Here is a 21616-nt window from a genome sequence, read left to right as displayed (position 1 = left end):
GGGAAACTATTACATAACAAAAAAGTGATAAAACACGAAAACCAAATCAACCATGTCACCAAGCAATTGTTATTCCTGGACAGAAGTGTGTTCAGCGTGAAGCTGAGATCACCCACCTTTGTGGCAGAGTCCACGGCTGCCCCTCTCTCCAGCAGCTCCTGGACCAGGTCCACATGGCCCTCCTTGGCTGCCAGGTGCAGTGCATTGAGACCATTCTGGAAAAAGACCACGTAGGCAAGGTTAGTCCAATAAACGCAACATCAACAAAGAATAAAGACAGGTCCAAATGGAAATAGAAAGAGTTACCTCCTCTAAAACAGCTAACGGAGCCCGCCTTTCTATCTCAGTTTCCATCTGTCCTACATGTGTCTGTCCCTCTCTGAGACTGAAATATCAACGCTAGATATCAAAGTTGCTCAGTTGTTGTGCCATGCAATGCTGGCATGAAGCAGAGCCAGTCACAGGAATAAAGATAGAAATAAGTGTGTGAGAGTGTGTGTGTTGTCTGTCACATACTCTTTTGTCTGTCACATACTAATCTTGTCTGTCACATAAGTGGCGCAACTGATGCGGTATTGCGCTAAGGGGAAATTATTTTGACCGGACACTTTGACCGGAGACATTTAGATTTGCCGGTCTTCAGCATATTTTACCGGTCATAGTCCGGTAATTACCGGCTAACTGGAACTCTGCGCTGTAGTCTGCCACAAAAGCAGCGAAGAAGACTTCCCGCGCATGGTTGCCATGGTTGCCCTTCTGTTTATTCTCCGCTGTGGCTCTTGTTCTCCCTCCCCGAGGCAAGCGTTTGCTCCTGTAATTCAATGCAATCCCTCCCCGTCGAGGCAAGCACTGTAATTCTCTCTGGTTAGTCCACCAGCAGATGACAAACACCCACCTCTCCGCCTCTTCCAAGGAACGAGGGGACCATGCGGCAGAGTTTCAGTTTCAGTTCGCTGTTCAACATGTCCATTAAAGTTTAAATCTTCCGGACAAAATTAGAAAAGTGCCGGTCAAAGGTCTTCTTTGTTATTTATTGAGCTTTAAAACAAATGAATAATGACTATATAATCATATATTGTGGTCAGGACCTTGGCATAGGCAGTATAGGCGAATGCTAAGGGCGCATCAATCAATGGGGGGCGCCGAAATTGGGAAAAAAAGTTAGAAATAAAAAAAGATATATATTTTTTTTATTTCATAACAACACAATTTCCCGATTTTGTGCCCGCCGCCGCTGTGCCCTCGCCTGCGGCCGGGCAGCGCTCCTTCCTGCTGGGGGCCACCGGGTTATTCACGCCCGTCGCGGCTCAGCGACCCGGCTTTCACCGACTGGCGGGTGAAGACTTCACGACGGCCCGTTCCATTTACGACGGCCCGTTCCATGGCCCGGCCCTCACCTGCAACCCCGCCCTCCTCGGCCCCTGTGGTGCTTCCTCTCAGACGCGGGGATTGTCTCCATGGTTGAATTGTGGGGGGGCTTGTGTGGTGACCACTGTATTACAGAATTCACCATGGAACTACAGGTTGGGGCTATGGTTCCGTACGGACACATTTGTTGACGGTACCTCCTGTGTATATACTGTGTCCTCTTTCCTTTCTCTCTCGCTTGTCTTCCCGGGCTGCGACCCAACAACATGTCCCTTGCAGCTCTTGAATAAAGACAACTTTGCACCTTCATTGCACCGCCTCTGACTCCCTATCTCTCGGCACTACAATATAAGAATAAAACACGGAGGACGGAGATCTCTTTTTCTCCCCCTCTTCTCCCCGCTGTAGCCTGGCAGCTGATCTCAAAGCACGCTCCCCTCTCCTGCAGGGGAGCGTGGTCAGCTGCAGCTCACAGAATCAGCCCCCTGTAAAAACAGGGCTGTAAAGAGCAAATAAAGCGAAATGAGGCATTGCTAAAATGCAGGATCTGTTTGGTATTTTGAAAAATTAACTATATTTATATAGGTATGGCCCTACAATATATTGTTCAAATATTGCATGATATGGGGAGGCTGTGGCGCAGTGGAATAGTGCGCTGAACTTAGTGGGCTGAACTTTGAATCAGGGGATAGTAAGTTTGAGTCCCACTGCAGTCAGCATGTTGTTGTGTCCCTGAGACACTTCACCCCAAATTGCTCCTGTGGGGATTGTCCACAGTATTGAGTATGTAAGTCGCTTTGGAAAAAAGCGTCAAACATGTAATATTAATATGTCCCCTTTAAATACAATTGAATAGTGCAGCCTTAACATTAGAATGGAAATGAAGATATTTTAAGCCAGACAAACACTACATTATTTTCACTTCTCCTATCTGCATGTGGTTGAGTGTTTACATATATCCTCTGTGTTAATGCATGTATATCCTCACCTCTGTGTGTAATGTGTGTAAACACAACAGAGTGGGGAAAATACATTTCCCTGTAAGGGATGAATACAGTACTTCTTCTTCTTCTTCTTCCTCTTCTTCTTCTTCTTCTTCTTCTACTCCAATAACAGCATACCGATGATTGCAGGGTTGCTTCCTCATTTGCCCTTTTTCTCTTCTAAGAGAACCATCCTGACTGAATAACCTTTTTGCAGCAGCGAGAGCATTAGGCTGCAGCACAAAAAGTACCCTCTGAGTCAATAAGTAATTTCCTCCGTCACTGTTGAACTGACTTTCATCACACGGCCCCCCGAGGCTGATGGGCCCACTGGACTAGAGTCCCTACACAGGTTCCCTGAGGGATACCCAGAGATGCTGCTCATCCCAGGGTCATCTAACTTTGTTTTACTTTTCTTTGCCACAGCTGGCAAGGGGCATCTGTGCATCACGGGGGAAATGTGTATGTAAGCTATACTGTTTGGGGATCAGTTGAACTGTTTATGCATGTTACCCTGCTGTTACCCATGTGTCATTAAAACTGAAGACAAAGTTGTGTTTTTTGGATTGTGCTCTGTGGATTTTAGTTTAAATGGAAATGTTCCAAGGTTTTACAGCAGGCCCGGCGCCATGGGGGGCTCAGGTAAGGCCCTGCCCTCCCATGTGATATATTTGCCCTTCATACAAATAAAATGTGTTTTACAATTATGTGTGTTCAGACTAATCGCTATTCAGAACACATAACTCAACAAGTTTGTGTTACATTCTGCCGCATATTCTGTAATTCTTCTGAGTTTGGATTCTGTAGCCTGCCTATTCTGTTATCAATAAATAATGGACGTCAGAAAAGGCTAATTAGCATCAAGCGGTGAGTTGACTATTCCCAAATTAATAAAATACTCTGATGCTTAGTGCATCATGGGGGGTCGCTCTGTATTGTCTATCTGTTTGCTGCTGTGGCTGACTAAGTGTAAGACCCAAGCAAAGCTGTTGCTGTGATGTTTTCCGTGTGAGTTTGTATCTCTTCGCACATGCTCGTGCATGCTGTTGATTATCTGTGTTTTCCCGGCCGTACACACAAGGCGCGGTTGCAAAGGTGGTTAGAATGTTGCTGTTTATTTGTGCGCATTTGGGAGCAGCTTGTGTCTTTACGCAATTATATTGGTCATGCTGTTTTAATGGTATTTAATTTGTGCCTCGTTTTTTTGCCCTACCTTGAAAATCAGAGGCACTCTCTGAAGGTTTGCTCTGGCAACGGCCCTGTTTTACGGTTATGGCTAGAAAGGATCTGTCTTGTGTAAAACTCTCGCGAGAGTTTGGCTGAATGTCACGTGGCTGAATGTTTACGTTTGGCAGGCAGCCTTTCAGTTACGATCGTTAACATCAGTTGGCCACAGCAAATGACGATGAGAAGTTAAACTATCTATTAATTATGTCAATGACAGGGAGTGTGATTGTTGAAATAGGGTGTTAGCGGTCTTGTTGGTGTTTAAAGAAGAATGACAACACTGTAGATCACCAACACTATGGTTTATTTTTTATTCACAGGCAAGTCAACGTTGTCGCAGTAAAAGTCCCAAGATAGCTCCTGGTGCAATAAAATGTTCCCTTGCAGTGTTTTACTATTAAGTCTGATGTTTATCTATTAATATTGCTGCTGCATTAATGTGTATGTTGCATCATGTTACTGCTGTAGATGTGTTTCCGAGCCGTTCCGATTACAACGAGAGTTACAATGAGAACGTGACGTCATATTCACACTAGACGGATCCTTTCTAGCCATAACCCTGTTTTACAGCATGACCGTGTTCTGTGGCCTTGCTGTCTGATTTTGAAATACAGTGCTACTGTAACACAGTAGGCTGTGTGTCCTTCGCGTAGCGAGGAGGAAAGCAAGGGTATAGATCTCTGGTTGATTGATGGATATGTAATGTGTCTGGCCATAAGCCATGTTTCAAACTTGTGAATCAATATGCACATTTCCTGTTTGATTAGCAATTTATTAAGGTCTGGTTTTGTCTCTATTGACTGCTATGATAAAAAAAAACTTTTGCAAGATGGCTATGCATTTACCTTGGATGGTAAGTCGTTAGGCAGCAAGTCTCAATAGAGTTTTAAAAATCGGGTGTTACCAAGCAGACAGCTCCAATCATAGCTTTGTGCTGAACTCAAAATATTGATGTGATTTTCCTAGAAAACTAAATTCTTCGTATGTACATAAAAAAAGTGACTTTATTAAAAGTAGGTAAGGGAAATGTGGGGCAGCAGTGTAACCTCCCTCCCCCCTGAGGTGTTCAGTTCTTCATCTCAGGAAAAAAGCCTCCAGCAGTCTGTTTGAAATAGCACCTGTCACTGTTCAACCATAAAAAACAGACAGCTATATTTCAGCTGTGAATGCTGCTGAATCTGTCTTTTGTCCCAATGGACAACAAGTCAATTTCACCCCCCCACATTTTTCCAATTTGGCCAGGAAAGGCCACCACCCTAACAATGAATATCCAAGAGTTTAACCCATGTCAAATTCTCTGCATGTTGATTACTCACAATGTCATGATATGTCTTTATGATGGAACATTAGCGGCTTCCCATCTTAAGGGAATAACCTTCTGGTAAAACTCTCAGGGGCACTATTCATCTTTGTACATCCCCCCATGCCCTCCCTTACCTCCAGGAACCCAATAACCCCTTTATCATTCTGAATGTACGCCCACTCCTCCATCCATAAAACCTGTCGCTTCATTCTGTCAGACCACATGAACAGTCACTTGGGAGACGATTTCCAATCATCAAATTGACTTATGGATTTTAAATCCATGAAAATGTAATTTAGCAGTGCTGGAGCCGACTCAGAGAAAAAACATCTCATTAGTGCAGTTTTCTCCAAACCAATCAGCTTCCTTTATTTCATCCAGGCAAAATGCAAAAAACATTAGGCTGCTTGGCTAGCTAGCTAACCATAGATAAAATATATTTTCAAAGTTGTCAAATTGGTGAAGATGTTTCTTTATTTGCACATGTTGGCTTTTGTATTTTTATATTTGCATCGTTTTGAAATTGCAGCGCAATTTTGACTAATGGTCATATATTTTGCCGTTGTAGCGCGTTTGCACCTAGCGGCCACCATAGGTCATAACTAAACCTGTTTATGCCTTTCTTTTCATCTGAGTTACAGTGGGACAAAACTATATTTTGAGAGTAATACAAATAAACCAGAAGCTCAAAATATCTTCAATTGCAGGAGTAGCAATGAGGCTAACAGCCTTCGTAACACATCAGTTGGTAACAAATAGGCTTAACACACCACAGAGCAACCAGCAAATCTTACATTTCCTCTCCATGTGACTTATGTTTACTGGGCTGGTCGGTACAGCTGTTGCCACAACAGGACTGTTTACAGGATGGAATGTTAATGGCTTGGAGGATACGAGATAATAACTAGGCCTAAATAAAGAAACTCTCCCTGATATAACGCAGTCCCCCCCCCCTGCTGGAATGTAACACCATTTTCATATGATGATATTACAAAGATTAGTGTTGGACAACACAAGCACATTAGCACTTATATAAACAAATTCTGTGAATTGTAAGTATGCATGACGACGTTGTCATGTGTATATACAAACACAACTCAGATGAATGCTTATGTTGCTCTGCTGGATGTTTCAATAGGCAACTGTTTTGAAGCCTTAAAACCTATATGTTAAGAAAGACCAAACAAGGTTTTAACAGCCTATCTCTGCAAACAACTGTTTAATATCAGCAATTGGCATGGGCAGCTTAACTTGTTTCATTGCTGAACCTATGCTCTTGGACTCTGAATATTATAGAGATTTTAGCCTTTGCAGAGCATTTACATCCACAACAACCTGTAGAACACACTACAGGAGAGGGGAACAACCCCAAAAGCAGAAAAGGGCATTCATTTTAAGTAGCCCAGTAAGAAGCATGCATGTTTGAACTAAATGAACTGCAGCCATCATGAATATTACTATTAACACCTCTATATCCTGCAATCATATGCCAACACTACTGACTGACAATGGAGGGCAAATAATAAAACATCTTATTGAACCCAACCAATTGTAATTAAGGTACAAAGTATTGTATTTCCTATTTGGTTTTATGTTCATTCTCTAACATTTTCCCATATTGTGCCAGGTGTGAGTGGGTGCAGTGTATGACTGTATGTGATGTGTCTCTTACCTGATTGCTGGTGCCGATGTCCACTCCACCTTTCAGAAACTCCAAAACTTTGTCAATGTTTCCGGCTCTCGCCGCTCGCAGGAAACTGGTGTGACTGTCAGACTGGAAGAGACAAAGAGAAAGATATTTTAAAAATAATTCTACATAATTATTTGTGGTACATGAGGAGCAATAATTATCAAATGTAGCCTTTTTGGCTGAATAAGTCAAATTCTTTCTCAACACAAAATAAACTGGAATGATGATAATGACTTGATGATTACCACTGAAAAACATTGGTTGGTTTTTGAGGACCATCACATTTTATTATACAAGCTTGAGAGCTTGGTGGATCTATCTGACACTGCATTTAAGTTGTTCATAACTCATCACCTCCTTTTCAATGCTTGATTTTACAGTTTTAAGCAAATATGACATGCTGTGTGGCATCCCACAAGGATCCATTATTGGACCTCTTCTGTTTTATATATTAATGCTTCCATTTGATAATTTCCCATCTTGGTACTGTCTAAAATGGCAATACTCTTTATCTGTGTACGGTTCTTCTGAAACATCCATGCATTTGTCATCAGTAAATTCAATTACCAGTTAGAGCCGATTCAAAATGAAGCCACTTGACTACAACAGAAAAATGCTGAATGCCTATACTGGCTTTGCAAATGTTTTATGGGGTTACACGCCACCTACACTTAATGTAGACATATATTTTGTTTGTTCACAAGAAAATACAGCAGGGCTTCTTCAATTGTATCTTGTTTTAATCGAAGTTACTTGACATAACAGTTGAATCCAATCTAATGTATGCAGGCTGTGTGTCTCCACTCGATAAAGTATAGTTGGCTTTTGCATGTGATTGTGCTGTAAAAAAATAAATTATCAATATATTCAATCTTGTGCAATTAAAATGTTTACATTTTCAGTAATTGCAGACATGATTAGACATATACGGTTTCCTTAATGCCTAATACACGTGTATCCATTGTTTGGGAAGGACATGTCCACTGTTGTCTCATAATGCTGAGAGAGTTGGAAGCAGACCAGGACTGTAAGGAGGCAGAATGACTCAGCATTTTCCTCTCGTGCTTCACTAAAGCTAAATCTTGGCTCACATACAGCTTGTTCAAAGCTCCCAGCTAACTGCTCTTCCTGCAGAAAAAACACAGTGCAATGCTTATTTTACTGCATTCAAACTGCTTCCAACGAGAGGTCAGAGGTCAGAAGGAAGAGACTCATGTTTTGCTCATAAACAAGTCAGCTGATGTTCTGTTCTCAGAAATCAAATCTTGTTTTTGATTGTCATAGTTTGCCTTCAACTTGTATTAGCAGTGTTGAAAGTCCAAATGTGTTCCTTCCTAAATCCCAATGTGTCACTCGTTCTCTAACAGCATCACCCTCCCCATGATTTCCAAGAGAATGCAGAGATTAGAGCAAAGAATGCTGACTAAAATGAGCACTGCAGAACTGATGTCTCCTACAGACAAATACAATAGTCCTGGTCTGATGGTTGGAGCTGACCTGCAGTCAGCTGCTCTCTGCTGCAGAGAACTGCATTGCATCGCTCACTCACAACTATAGAGCTTTGTCCAACTCCCCACCTTCACCTTCAGAGGATCATCGTTCTGTATGTTTTAATCCAGAATGTAAACATAACATAAGCTGTGGAGTTACTGATGGATCATAATTCAAGCAAATACGCTTTAAAAGTCAACTTGAAGGTTAGACATAGCTGGTACAGTTGCCGAGCTGGGACGGTTACTTTAAAAAGGTACTTGTGTACAAATCAGTAACCTGGGACCCTCGCTTTGTCTTCCTCCATGGCGAATCCCCATTGTTTGACGGTCTCGGTGATAGACATGCTGTCCACCAAGTTTCTGATGTGTAGAAGTTCCTCTCTACTTGATTGTATAGCAGAGTTGGTGTGGTCGGATCGCATGTTGCGGACGGACACACCAAAATGTAAACAAACACTGAGATAAATGTAAGAAATTCAGAGTTGGAGAGGGTTATTTGTCATTTTTTCATGTGACTGTGAGGGAATACAGAATCCAGTTACCGGTACATGTCTGTCGGTCCCCAAGCCTCTGCAGTTATACATGCAGTGGCAGACTGAGGTTGTTTGAGGGGCATGTGTTAAGAAATACACCAGCTATTGTACATGCAGCAGAGCACCACAATAGGTGTTTAGCAGCGGAGGGTCACCATAGAGGGCCCTGCATCACATTTTTATCAAGTTTTGTCAGCTGGTATGTCACCCTTGAGGCCACTTTATATTATGTAATCTACCTTAGAGGGTGTTTTTTGTGCATTCCCCCCCCTGAAGTGTATCAAATGACCAGTATTAAAGCCTCATACATGTTCGTACTATTATTTCACTGCACAAAGCAGCAACCCCCCCCCCCCTGTCTCATAAAGTCCTCACATTGCCTCCAGTGCTGCAGAGTCACATTATGCAGGACCTTACCCTACTCATCGTTCCACTACTGGCGGGTTGCTATAGTGACACACAGACCAACAGGACTCTAAGACAAGTTAGGCTTTTGAATGGAAAACACTTAACATTGCAGAAAAAAGGAGAATTGTGGCAGGCAGCTTCCTACATGGTTTCCTAAGGAGTTTAGTCACTCTCTTTGAAGGGAACATGTGTCCTGAACACAAAATGCTTTAAAAGACCTACAGTTTTTTTCCAAAGATGACATGACGACCCAAACTTCATTAAACACTAACTATGACAATATCAATATGGGATATGTTTAAGGAATAGAAGAGACAAAATGTAGAAATGCTAAAAATATTTATATTTATAATTTTATCTTTATTAAAAAAGGTTTTTATTTGTTTATTTTTTCTTATTGCAACATTTTTTTTTGGACTTTGACTTATTAACTACTGGGTTCAAGTGCATTTACAATGACAAAAACATTTAGAGAAGACAAACTGTGCTGTTTTTCACCAAGAAACTTTAGTCAGGCATGAAGGTAATTCCTTCTAAGTTTCCTTTATGACAGTAAAACAAGTGCATCTTAAACTGCATTTGGTGTCATCAAAGAAGTATCTGATAACTGACTGATCACATGAAGATGTTAGACTTAATTGTTTCAAATGTTTCCTAATTAAGAACAATCTGTCCCTGTCTATGTTCCAGCTCGTGTCTAGACACATTACGTCACAACTCAATCAGACCTGCCAAGCATGACAAAGCCAAGTCCTAAAGTGTCCCCCCCCCCCACCCACATCACATTACATCAAACATTAATTTAAGAAAGTCTTTATCTGTAAAGCCGGAGGAGCTTTAACAATAATGCAAACCCCCCGTATGCTCTGTGAGAGACCAGTGGAAGCATCCTTGCCCCTCCCAGTTACCACGGAGACAAGCACTGCCCTCTCTGGAGGTAACCATGACAACAAGGCTCTGTCTGTCAGCAGAAGTAAGCACATAAAACATGAAGGGCATCGTTTCCTGTTAGAGCTGTCTATCAGTACATGTGACACACACACACATTTGTGAGTGTGTGTTTCTCACGCGTGGAGGCTTGTTGTTGTCCAAAAGGTATTATGGATCCAGCTCACATGTATGTATGTTGTTGCCGCAGCTACTGTAGTCATTAACACATGTTTATCATATCACTGTCACATGTCAGCCTAAATCAGCCTCCATCATCCCTGTCCTTAAAAAGTGTGCAGTGTTTAAGCCATCCCCGCACAGAGGCACTTATCCAACGTCTGATCAACTTTGTTGTCCAGCACATGAAAAATAAATTCCCAGCCAGGCTGGACCCTCTCCAGTTTGCAAACAGAGCCAACAGATCCACAGAGAATGCTCCGCCCCCTCCTCTCACACCGCACACCCACAATGCAACACCAGAGGAGAAGAGAGCTCTCCATAACTGTCTGGATTTCAAACAACAATGAGAACCCATATCTGGAGTGATGAGGGAACGACGTGTCAGCCAATTAAAGGAGGTAAGGACACACCCAACTGTCTACAATAAAAGAGCTGCTGTTGGGCAAGTGAACAGTTTTAGAACTCATTGAATCAGCATCTCAAAGGACCTGTCATCTCACATCCACACCCCGGGGAGAGCAGCTCAGAAACAGCTGTAATTCTTAAAAGGAAACTTAAAAAGCAAAAAAACCTGATCCAATAGATAACATTTATTTGATTTAATTATTTTTGCCTTGAGTTGAGTAAAATAAACGTGCATTTTGCTGTGCGACCCTGTGTTGAATAAATGCATACAAATAAATAACCCTTGAATATATATCTCCATTAACTAGAGTTAGAGTTTGAGCACACATGCACATGCTCATGATTTGTACGTACTTTAGTGTGTATATACTTTAGTAGGGGTATACGTAAGTGTTAGCTAAATAATAGACACTTAACAAAAGGCATCATCATTTAACTGCCCTATATACTATTGTCCAAGACTTTACATTCAACCCGAATCTAATTCTCCCTTTAAACATCTCAATCCTTAGAAAGAGTTCCAAGAGGACTTTATAGCCATATAAGAACAAGAGCACACACACATCAATTGCCTCTCTGTTCTTGTTTATTTGATTGAAGACATTCTATTCCTGGCTGTCCGGATGGAATAACACTATTTCTGTTCACTAGCAACCACACTTCTCCCAGTGTCTCAGACTAAAAGCTCCTTACAGGTCCATGCAGACACAGGTCAATGTGCACTTATCGTTTTAAGCTAATACCACCACTTCGGACAAATCCAACCACTAACCGTTTTAACTAAAAAGCAAGACTTCTGGTCAAATAAAAAGCTGCTCTTTATACTTTGAGTTGATAACGATTGTGATTAGAATGGCACCCGTGCAGACCCTTCATGCAGAATATAAATAACGACTCGACTCCTCCGGTAGTGAAACGGAAATGGATTTCAGCACGCCATGTTGAATGACATCTCATTTCTCTAAATGCACATCGAGGACCGAGCATCGAGCATCGAGGAGGCTCTTTGGAGGAGCTATAATCGAGGATACACTGATGGTTTTAGCCACGGACAATTCTCCCTCAATACTATAATACATTAACCGTGCTTTACCTGAACCTCATCATGACACTAGAGAGGACGGCAGGATTGTAATTTCCCGTGTTCAGTGAATGCAACAGAGGCAAGACACCAGAACAATCACCAGAGAGTTGCATGGAAATAACCGTGTCTTATTGGCTGACAGGTACCTATCCTGTGACAATGTTTAAACAGTCCGTCGGACTCGGAATTTTTGAAGATGGACATAAGAAAAAAGACTCTTAAAAAAAATTCTTAAAAAAGACGACAATTCTCATATTGTTATATATCCAGTCTCTGATTGTGTTACGTTATTATGAGAGTGCTCTCACACAGTCCTTGTTTGATTCTGAAATTGTATATATTTATATTATATTTGTGTGTGTATATGTCCACATCTGTAGCCTGTTATTGTCTCATTATACCGCACTGTGAATGAATTAAAAGTAAATATACAAGTCGTCATGAACACAGTTCTGTCCATCAGACAGAGGGCTGCTGTGCCTCCTGTCATCATTAATGGACGTCTCTTTAAAATGACGGCTCGCATCTCCTGTGGGCAAGCTTTAATGTCTGATAGCTAAAGTCAAAAGATAAAACCAGGCGGTCTTTATGAGGATTGGAAAGGTTCTTTGCTCCTATTGTGTTGCTTTTTATCCGTCCAATCTGGAAGATGTAGTCCAATGTGCTAATGTCCCATAAATCCACTCAGAGAACCTTCAAGTTCTCACATCATGTTTCTCACGCTGGGATAGCAAAGTATAACAGCAAACAGAGCAGACAGCTGGCCTTGCTGCTCAGGTCAAACTACAGTCTGGCTCTAGTCATAATGCTTTAATCAAATCCTATTTCCCAATTATTTTATGTATAGACGTGTTTTTTTTTTTTTTTGCCATGCTAGTTAAGTAGCAATATGGATGGCATTTTCAATAGGGTTAGGGTTATGATCCATGATTAAACTAATCCTTTAATAAACTCCACTTCCCAAACGCAACACATGAAGCATGATCTTAAAGTTCATGAACACACCACAGTCTGAAGAACATCTTAACAGTTCCATTAAGGAGGGTCACTATGTATGATATAAATATCCAGAGACAGTGTTGTGGTGAAGCTCTGTCACACTGCTGTTTCCCTCTCTTTCATCCGATCAGAAAAGAAGCAGGGTGTTGAGCTGCAGAGGTCAGGGCAGGCTGTCGGTCCTGCCTCCTCCTGCAAACTCAGACAGATATAGCAGCCTGCGCCAGTCCCTGAGCAGCGTCAGGTGAAATACACTCTGCAACTTCTTAGGGATAACAAGTCAGTAGCATGAAATATTCTCACAGTTGAGTGAATGTGAAGCCGAAAGGAAAGCAAGCACATTTTTATGGGATTAGCACTATCGCTAAGAGCGAGGGTTTACTATGCATTCAAGTTCAATGTTATGTTAAAGGGCTGTTATTTGTAGTTAAATACTGTAAATATGATATCATACATCTTCTATCACAGCGGACCCTTTTAGAAAGCGTACTATAAGTGTTAAGATTGGCGAGTCGAAAACTTTCACAAAAATGTCAATCAAGATATATCTTTAAGAAACAAACAAACAAACAAAAGACTCTGACATGTTCTCTTGGAAGTGGGCCTATCATGCTATATTTAAAAAATATATTGTAGGGCCATACCTATACAAAACATGTCTGTGAAGTTATTTTTTCAAAATACCAAACAGATCACCCATTGTAGCCATGCCTCATACTGCTCATACCCCTCTTTTGAAGCCCTGTTAGAGAAACGCGGATCTTGGGTCCTTAGCTTGAAACCACGTCAAGGATTATTTCTGAAACAGTATGGAGCTCAAATGCTTTTTCTCTTGCGGGTTTATCACAAGGTGAGTTCCTTTTTTTATTTCCTGCTTTTTAAACACATGTGCTCTACAGTACAGTTTAGCTCTGAGTGTTAGCGAGGCTTGCTAATGTAAAGTTTACAAAGACGAGATTAAGTCCAAAACACGTCAGGCATTGTTTCTGATAGCAACTTTCTGTGGGTCCTGCCGCCGATTTGACGTCAGTTCGGATGGAATCTGTATCCGCTCGTTATACATCCGTTTTTAAAAGATTTGGGTATGAAGGAAAAGAGAGAGGGTTTTATTTCTGACGCTGCGTGAGTTCCCCGACGCACCGGGACACATGTTTATGTATAAAAGACATCACAAAGTGCATTTTGCATGATAGGTCCCCTTTAAGATTTGCTCTGGGAAAAGCCATAAAATAAGGCTCCAGACTGAATGAGTAATATTCTTTTTGTTGTTCTCCCAGTAGCAGCTACTTGCTGCTAGATTCATTACATTGCTTTTCAAATTAGCCACAAGCGTCCACATGCTGTTGTGCAGGGGTATTTTAGGAGCAAAAATGTCACACTGGCATTTAAAAGGTGAGGAGCAGTAATAACACCCATTCTACACACACTAACCAATGCACAGCTCCTCACACACATCCAACACTGAACACCTTAATAATGTTATTGTAATGCCCAATCAGAGTCGATCCTCCACGCAGAACTTTAAGTACCTGCTTCCATTGAAAACAGGAAATGTCACTCAGCTACTTGGAAGTAGATTAGCTTGTCAGTGACACAAAGAACATGAAGACTGTGACCAGTATAAAATACCTCTGGGTTTAAAGAGCTAACACTGCTCTATAGAAGTCCATCAAATCGCTCATATGCAGAAGAAGCACTCAAATGATTTATTTGAGTTAAAGTAGCAATACTACGTGTTGAAATACTCAGTTACAAGTAAAAGTCCTGTATTCCAAATTGTACTTAAGTAAAAGTACAAAGGTATTAGCATCAAAATGTACTTTAAGTACAAAAAAGTAGTAATTTTTCAGAAAATGAATTTGTTCATCACTACAGTGTTGCACTTGGTAAATGTGGGCTTTCTTTGGATTTCTTTTAAACTACTGTGTACCTTAACCGACAATAATATGTATTAATGTGTTAGTTGATTTATATTTTGTATTAATATTCTAAATCTGCACAGTAGTTATTAACTAAATATGTCAAATAAATGTAGGGGAGTCAAAAGGAAAAACATTTCCTACAAAATGTAGTGGAATAAAAGTATAAAGTAGCATAATGTGAAAAAGCTCAAGTAAGTAAGAACAGTACTTGGGTATGAAGTAGCAACTAACCTAATACAGCTATATGGAATCTGTTGACATAATACATTGAATTAAAGTCAACGTTTCGTTTGTTCAGTGTGTCTGTAAAGTCTCCTGAACACCTGCAGGTGCAGCTCTTACCAGAGGGGTCTGCACAGGGCAGTGGTCCTCACAGTAGTAGTCTGGGAGAGCGTTCTGGTCCCGGTGGGACCGGCTCCCCATCCTCAGGCCCTTGTCCGAGCCACACACCTTACACATGGCCGCGTTGCCCATGCTGCGAGGTTTACTATCCCATCAGAACGTACAGAATCTAAGTGAGGGCATTTAATCACTCTGATAATCCAGCCCTGCTCCCCCCGCCCTCCCCCTTAAAAAACAGTCTACCATCCAGGGGGGACTCCCCCCTCAGTCCCTGTCAAACTTCCCTTCCCTCCGGCTGAGCAGCGCTGCTGTCCCTGTTTCACTGTGACTGCCAGCAGAGCTCTCACTCAGTGCAACTCTTTGACCATTGACTAACACCCCCCCAACCCGGTTATTTTTACACCCACCAGCCTAGATATGCATGCAGAGAGAGAGCAGAGAGTGGGTGGTCTGCACAGGGTGGCATGCCAAAACAGCAGGGGGCTTCATTGACACACTATGGACTGATATGAGGCTTATCTGTGCTAATAAGTCCTGATCACACGGAGTCAAACTCTATGTTCCAGAAGAAACACTAAAACGATCCACTGGTCTGGCAACAGAGGTGCATTTATGCTGCTAAATGTAAATGTAAAAGGTACACTACGAGTTTAATAAGCTTGAATGGGGCCGGAGTTTAAATCTGTCGATTTCAAAAGATTGAAATTATAGCATAGATGATTTAACTTCCTGTACGGCATTTGTGCATTGTGTCACCTCATTGTTTTTGGCCTGAAATGTCTCTGAGTGACTTGCAAAGTGAGCATGAGTTTGTCTACTAATGACTTCTTAAAATAGTATGGGAAAAAGAGAACATCAGTCTAGTACAAGTTAGGGATGAGAATTTGAAATTAAATGTGTATTCGAATATTCGACCCCCAAAAAAACGGTTAATCGATTAACCAAAATGTACATATCCTATTAAAAAATAACAAATGTAAATTTTTTTTTTAAAAGATTTCATTTTGAAAGATAAATAAATACTTGTTGAAATAAGTATAGAAACCAAGTCGAATTCGTCGAATGTATTGAACTGGTGATCACAGTTTGAACAGTTACAGCTTACAGCTTTCATGCTTAAAACACAACTTGGTTTTTAAATGAAAGAGGGATCATACACGATCAACATAACGGGTTAGGGTAACGTAACCCTATTACAACAGAGATCAACAACCTGTAATATGGCCTATGCACAGAATGCAGCTATTCAATACTCATTCTTCTTTAAGAATATGTGCATGTCTACTCAGGGGAGAGGCGGGTGCGGAGGTGATTCACAATCAGGCCAGCTGTAGAGAAGACCCTCTCAGCTGGGATTTGGGCATAAGATGAGGTTTGAGTCTGCGTGATCTGCGTGTAGGGAGGGGCAGCAGCCATATCATTAGCTAGAACTAGCTAGATCTGATGGATTTGGACATAAACGCGAGTGAAGTATAACCGTACGCGAGAGAGAGAGATCAGCACCTACAGCTCTGCCCGCTGTGAGGGGACCGGTGAGCGGAGCAAAACACACCTTTAACATATTTATCTATGGCACTGTTGTATACATTGAATTATTCCATTTGATCATATGTAATCAACTTAGGCACCCCTCCCACCAAAAAAGAAAAGAAGCAATTACAATAAAAATATTCATAACTCATATTCAAAACCTGAATAATTTCGAATATTCGATTAATCGTTCCCAGTACAAGTACACACACTAAATTATACCGTCAATGTGTACTGCTGCTGGTTATTGCCCAACATAACTCCTTTAAAGTTATAGAAGTTACTACCAGTGTAAGCTGACTCCTCGCAACCTTTTCCTAAAGGTCTTCACCTACAGTGAAATCTAAGAAAGGCTTTGAACGTGATGCTTGCTGCACACCAGCCTATAAGAGCAGCTTTAACTCAAGAGGAACTATTTAGAAAGATATAAAAGTGGATTTGTCTTTTGGAAAGAAAACTACAAAGTTATATTAACACTCAGCACTCAGATGCTGTACTTAAAGTAGAAATACCACAGTGTCAAAATACACTGTTACAAATAGTCAGAAAGGTTACTCAAGTAAAAGTTCAAAAGTAATGGCATCACAATGAATAGTAAATGGAGTGCATGTATATAATGTTTATATACTTTACAACAAGTCATCCTTCACACCGATCGATAAAGAGCCACCTGAGCAAAGAAGCATACATCACACACACACACACACACACACACACACACACACACACACACACACACACACACACACACACACACACACACACACACACACACACACACACACACACACACACACACACACACACACACACACACACACACAGATTCTAAAAAGTAGTGTGAATTGCATTCGAATTGGAATATTGGCCCATTTGTTTGAAACTGCAAATAAATATGTCATAAGTGACTGGTTAAATTGTCCGGTAACTATCCAAGTTAATTCACACCATCCAACCAATCAGAATGTAGAATTTCAAGTGGCCATGGTCTAGAGAAAAACACCAGAGCAATGTATTAAGGATTGCCAGCTTTAGTGCATGCCTGCGTTGTGTTAAAGGGACAGGGTGGATGACAGGAAGAAGCAATAAGGGAACATTATCCAATCATAAATCTGTACTTTGTGACCTTTTCCTTTAGTAATGATGGGTAATAGTTACGATACAGAGCATTTCTTGGCATCAAAATAACATTTTCAAAAGTGAAGCCCTGTTGTGATCTCGGATGTAGAGCTTTGGTGTTTTTCTGTCTCTACACTGCACTCAGCTGCACGGAAGATTATCACATGGGATTATTGCTGTTCCATCTCTCTCCCCCTGCCTGTCCCAATACACACACACACACACACACACACACACACACACACACACACACACACACACACACACACACACACACACACACACACACACACACACACACACACACACACACACACACACACATACACATACACACATACACACATACACACACACACACACACACACACACACACACACACACACACACACACACACACACACACACACACACACACACACACAACTAATAGTGATTAATAGATTCAATTTGGCAGATTGTCCATCAAGTGTCAGAGTATGGCACCAGGACCAAGCGCAGTGCTCTCTCAGTGATCATGTGATCAGCAGTGAGGCCCTGCTGGAGTCCATTCAGCCCGTGTTGATGGTACTTAGTGGGTTACATGGCTGGGCAGGGATAATGCAAGTATAAAGCATGTTGTTGTGAAAGACCTTTTATTGGACTTCATATGTCAACATGGATGTGCACATCACATGTTATATAACAAAGCGGGAAAGGGATCACCTGCTGACCCAGGCCCAGTCTTTGACTGCTGCTTTTATAATGCAAGAGGCGTTTTATACTGTGGCTGTTTTACAGTACTGAAAGTTCAATGTTTGGAAGAAACAGCTTTGTAAGCTTTTGACATCTACACACACACACACACACACACACACACACACACACACACACACACACACACACACACACACACACACACACACACACACACACACACACACACACACACACACACACACACACACACAAACACACACACACACACACACACACACACACACACACACACACACACACACACACACACACACACACCACACACACACACACACACACACACCGTTGGCCAACCCGAGAGCAACTTGGGGTAAAGTAAATCCCACAACCTTACGTTTAAAAGACGACGGCACTACCTCCAGACATGTGAGGTACTTTGTACTTGAAGTAAAAAAAGTGAAGGTACTCATTTTTCAGAATAATGTATATTATATACTATATGTTGTATAATAATCTGCAGCTGACTTGTGATCAGCACCAGGCCCACAGACCGGTCCAGACACCAGCCTGACTTTTGCTCAGCCTTATGGTCACTAATCCTCATGTCACAGACTGTTTAGTGGCAGCAGGCAGGATCTGTGTCAGTCTGTAGCCCCGAGCAGAGCTATTGATCCACTCGGACTGAATGCAGATTACAGAGACCTTTTCATGCCCATTGATTGGATCTGAGAATGAATGGCATGCTGTTTAATAAAAGCTTCAGACTGCAGGTTCCCGCTGTCACTACAGGTCAATGTATGTCTCCTCCACGGTCAAAAGTGTGTTTGTATTCACGCCGTGTACATATGTACTTGTCTGATGATATCAGCGAGGTAAATGTCCCCATTCTCTTTGCACTCTTCGAGGTCATGACTCATACAATACTGTCACTGTTGAAAATATCAAATAAACAATTATCCTTCACTGAATATCTCAGTATAGGGAGAAAGAACCCTCATTGTTTGGAGTCAGTGAAACCACACGAGAAGGCCGCTTTCTATGAATGAATGAATATAAACAAGCACATGACATTCATCATATCTGACAAAAGCACAAGCTTTTATTTATTTCTCCAAGAGGACAATTGATAACCATCTCAACATGTTTAATTGAAATAGAAAACCTCTGTCCATTATACATTTGTTAAAATGCTAATTAATCGAATTATGCTTAGTGGTTATGTCGTTATAGAAAGGTTATACTGTAGACCCCTGTTGAAAAACATATTAGAAGTTACAGGATTTTCAAACATGCCCACAGATACTTGAAACACTGTGTGTCTTTTAAACAAATTATGATTTAACGTTTGGATAAAAACTGTTGGATACAAACATGCTTTGATAATCTTAAATATGCAGAACTGCAATGTCAAAATCATAACAATTAAATATTGTAAACCAACTTTTACAATATCATAGAAAAGGTAGTATACCTACGACATGACTCATGGCTTGGCAGATTCTGCAAACCTGACACTTCTGAGATGGAAAGTATCCACACTAACTATTATTATCCTTATTATTTGAAATGCAGTCGGGTTGCATTATTGTATCATTATCTGTAATTGGGATAATGGTCGAACAAAGGTATTCTACTGAATGAGAAAACGTATTGTGCGTCCTCAGAAAACGTGTTGGTCTATAATAGGACCTTCAGCTGAGCTGGGGTCAGGTGTCGGGTCTTTCTGCAGCTGTAAGGGGAGAAGGAGGACCTTCTCCTGAAGATATCAACATAACATCATCTGTGAGCTGCAGCGAGGTTCAGGAGCTCATGTTTCAGAGAAACACAGACACAGGTCCTTTGGTGGCAGTTAATATCATTTGAATATTAAAATTGCTCCTCTGGTGTTAAGAAAATGTTTCAACAAGTTGCTTTGTTAGAAGCTATATCAAACCACAACCACCTTTTGTTTCAAAGCAAGATATTTGCTAAAATGTTGATGCTGAGGCCATAAGAGACTGAAAAAAGGGGAATGGGGAGACTCAAGAGAGAACGCAACACCCTGCAAGAAAAGGGTCATTTGACCAGAAGGGGGGCTAAACTAGCAATATCGCCATCGCTTAGCAAGCTGTTAGCTTGTTTACTGCCAGCTAATCACTCCAGGGCAGATTATAATTTTGAAATGAAGAATGTCGAACTTCTTCTTTCAAATCCTCAAATGTTAGACCATTTCATTTTCTGATGATTTGCTAAGATGAATTGCAGTGAGTGCTAACACATTCATGCTAAATGCAACCACCTCAGACACAGCACGATGTGGCTAAAACTCCCATTCACACACATACCACTTCAGTTCAGTTTAGCTCCAGAAAAGGTAACAAACTAAGAATGGCCTTTCTTTGTCACCTAACAGTCCTTTTTACTTTCATTAACCTTTTCCTGTGTGTAATGTACTTAACGTCTTCTTCCATTTCTTTCCTAAACAGCCATCATCTGCCAAAGCAGTCATCCAATTAGTAGAGAACGAATAAGGCCATGGGTGTGCGTGTGTGTGTGTGTGTGTGTGTGTGTGTGTGTGTGTATGTGTGTGTGTGTGTGTGTGTGTGTGTGTGTGTGTGTGTGTGTGTGTGTGTGTGTGTGTGTGTGTGTGTGTGTGTGTGTGTGTGTGTGTGTGTGTGTGTGTGTGTGTGTGTGTGTGTGTGTGTGTGTGTGTGTGTTTGGGAACAAGCAGACACTACACTTTATTTGATTCATCAATAGTACCAACCATTCTTCACTTGCAAGAAAACTGAAACGTTGACTTAATTAAATGTATTGTATGTCAACAGATTTCACATAACTGTATTAGGTTAGTTGAAAGCAATAATATCACGTTTAAATAAATAAACATTAGGTTCAACCTAATATTATTGCTTTCAACTAACCAAATAAAGCTATGTGACATTTTTTTAAATAAAACTTTTGATTAAAGTCAAGGTTTCAGTTTTTGACTATATAAATGCACACAGAATATATCCCCCCCCACCTGTTGTGGGGGGAAAATGTGATGAAGTGTGTGTACATCAGTTGTTTGAAAAGGTTTACTGGAAGGGGGAAATGGAAGACGATATTTCAGTTTGGTTGTGCGGCTGCCAAATGGTCTAACAAATCGCAGGTTTTGATTTTTTTTTTTCTTTTCAGTTACAAATCAGAACGTAAATCACTTTTTTATTTTATGTTTTTAAATTAGCAAGTGTGAAGCTAAAGACCACAAGACAATGGGCAATTTTTCTCAAAATCACACTTCTACTGTAGCTAGAGCTAAAAGGAGCTTATGAGCCTATGCACAAATCAGATGGTGGACAAACAGGAAGTTCAGCCAATGTCACAGAGGCGTGTAATGCAGCAGGGGTTGACCTCCGTGTCCAGCCAAACATTAATCTGG

General features: G+C 41.1%; 1 protein-coding gene across 1 annotated transcript in view; it reads right to left on the bottom strand.

Moving 5' to 3' along the window:
* Positions 1-15011, bottom strand: part of LOC307032072 (ankyrin-2-like) — an 80392-nt gene extending 65381 nt beyond the window's left edge. The window contains exons 1-3 of the mRNA XM_079669786.1: positions 14865-15011; positions 6554-6655; positions 117-215 (exon numbers count right to left, since the gene is read on the bottom strand). Coding sequence (XP_079525912.1) covers positions 117-215; positions 6554-6655; positions 14865-14996 — 333 coding nt within the window. The 5' untranslated portion in view covers positions 14997-15011. The remainder of the gene's footprint in view (positions 1-116; positions 216-6553; positions 6656-14864) is intronic.
* Between the last annotated feature and the right edge of the window lie 6605 nt (positions 15012-21616).

This window comes from Notothenia rossii, assembly GCF_949606895.1.
Source record: "Notothenia rossii genome assembly, chromosome: 3".
Lineage (NCBI taxonomy): Eukaryota > Metazoa > Chordata > Actinopteri > Perciformes > Nototheniidae > Notothenia > Notothenia rossii.
Note: the sequence above shows the minus strand (reverse complement) of the source record. Positions and strands in the feature narration are given on the sequence as shown.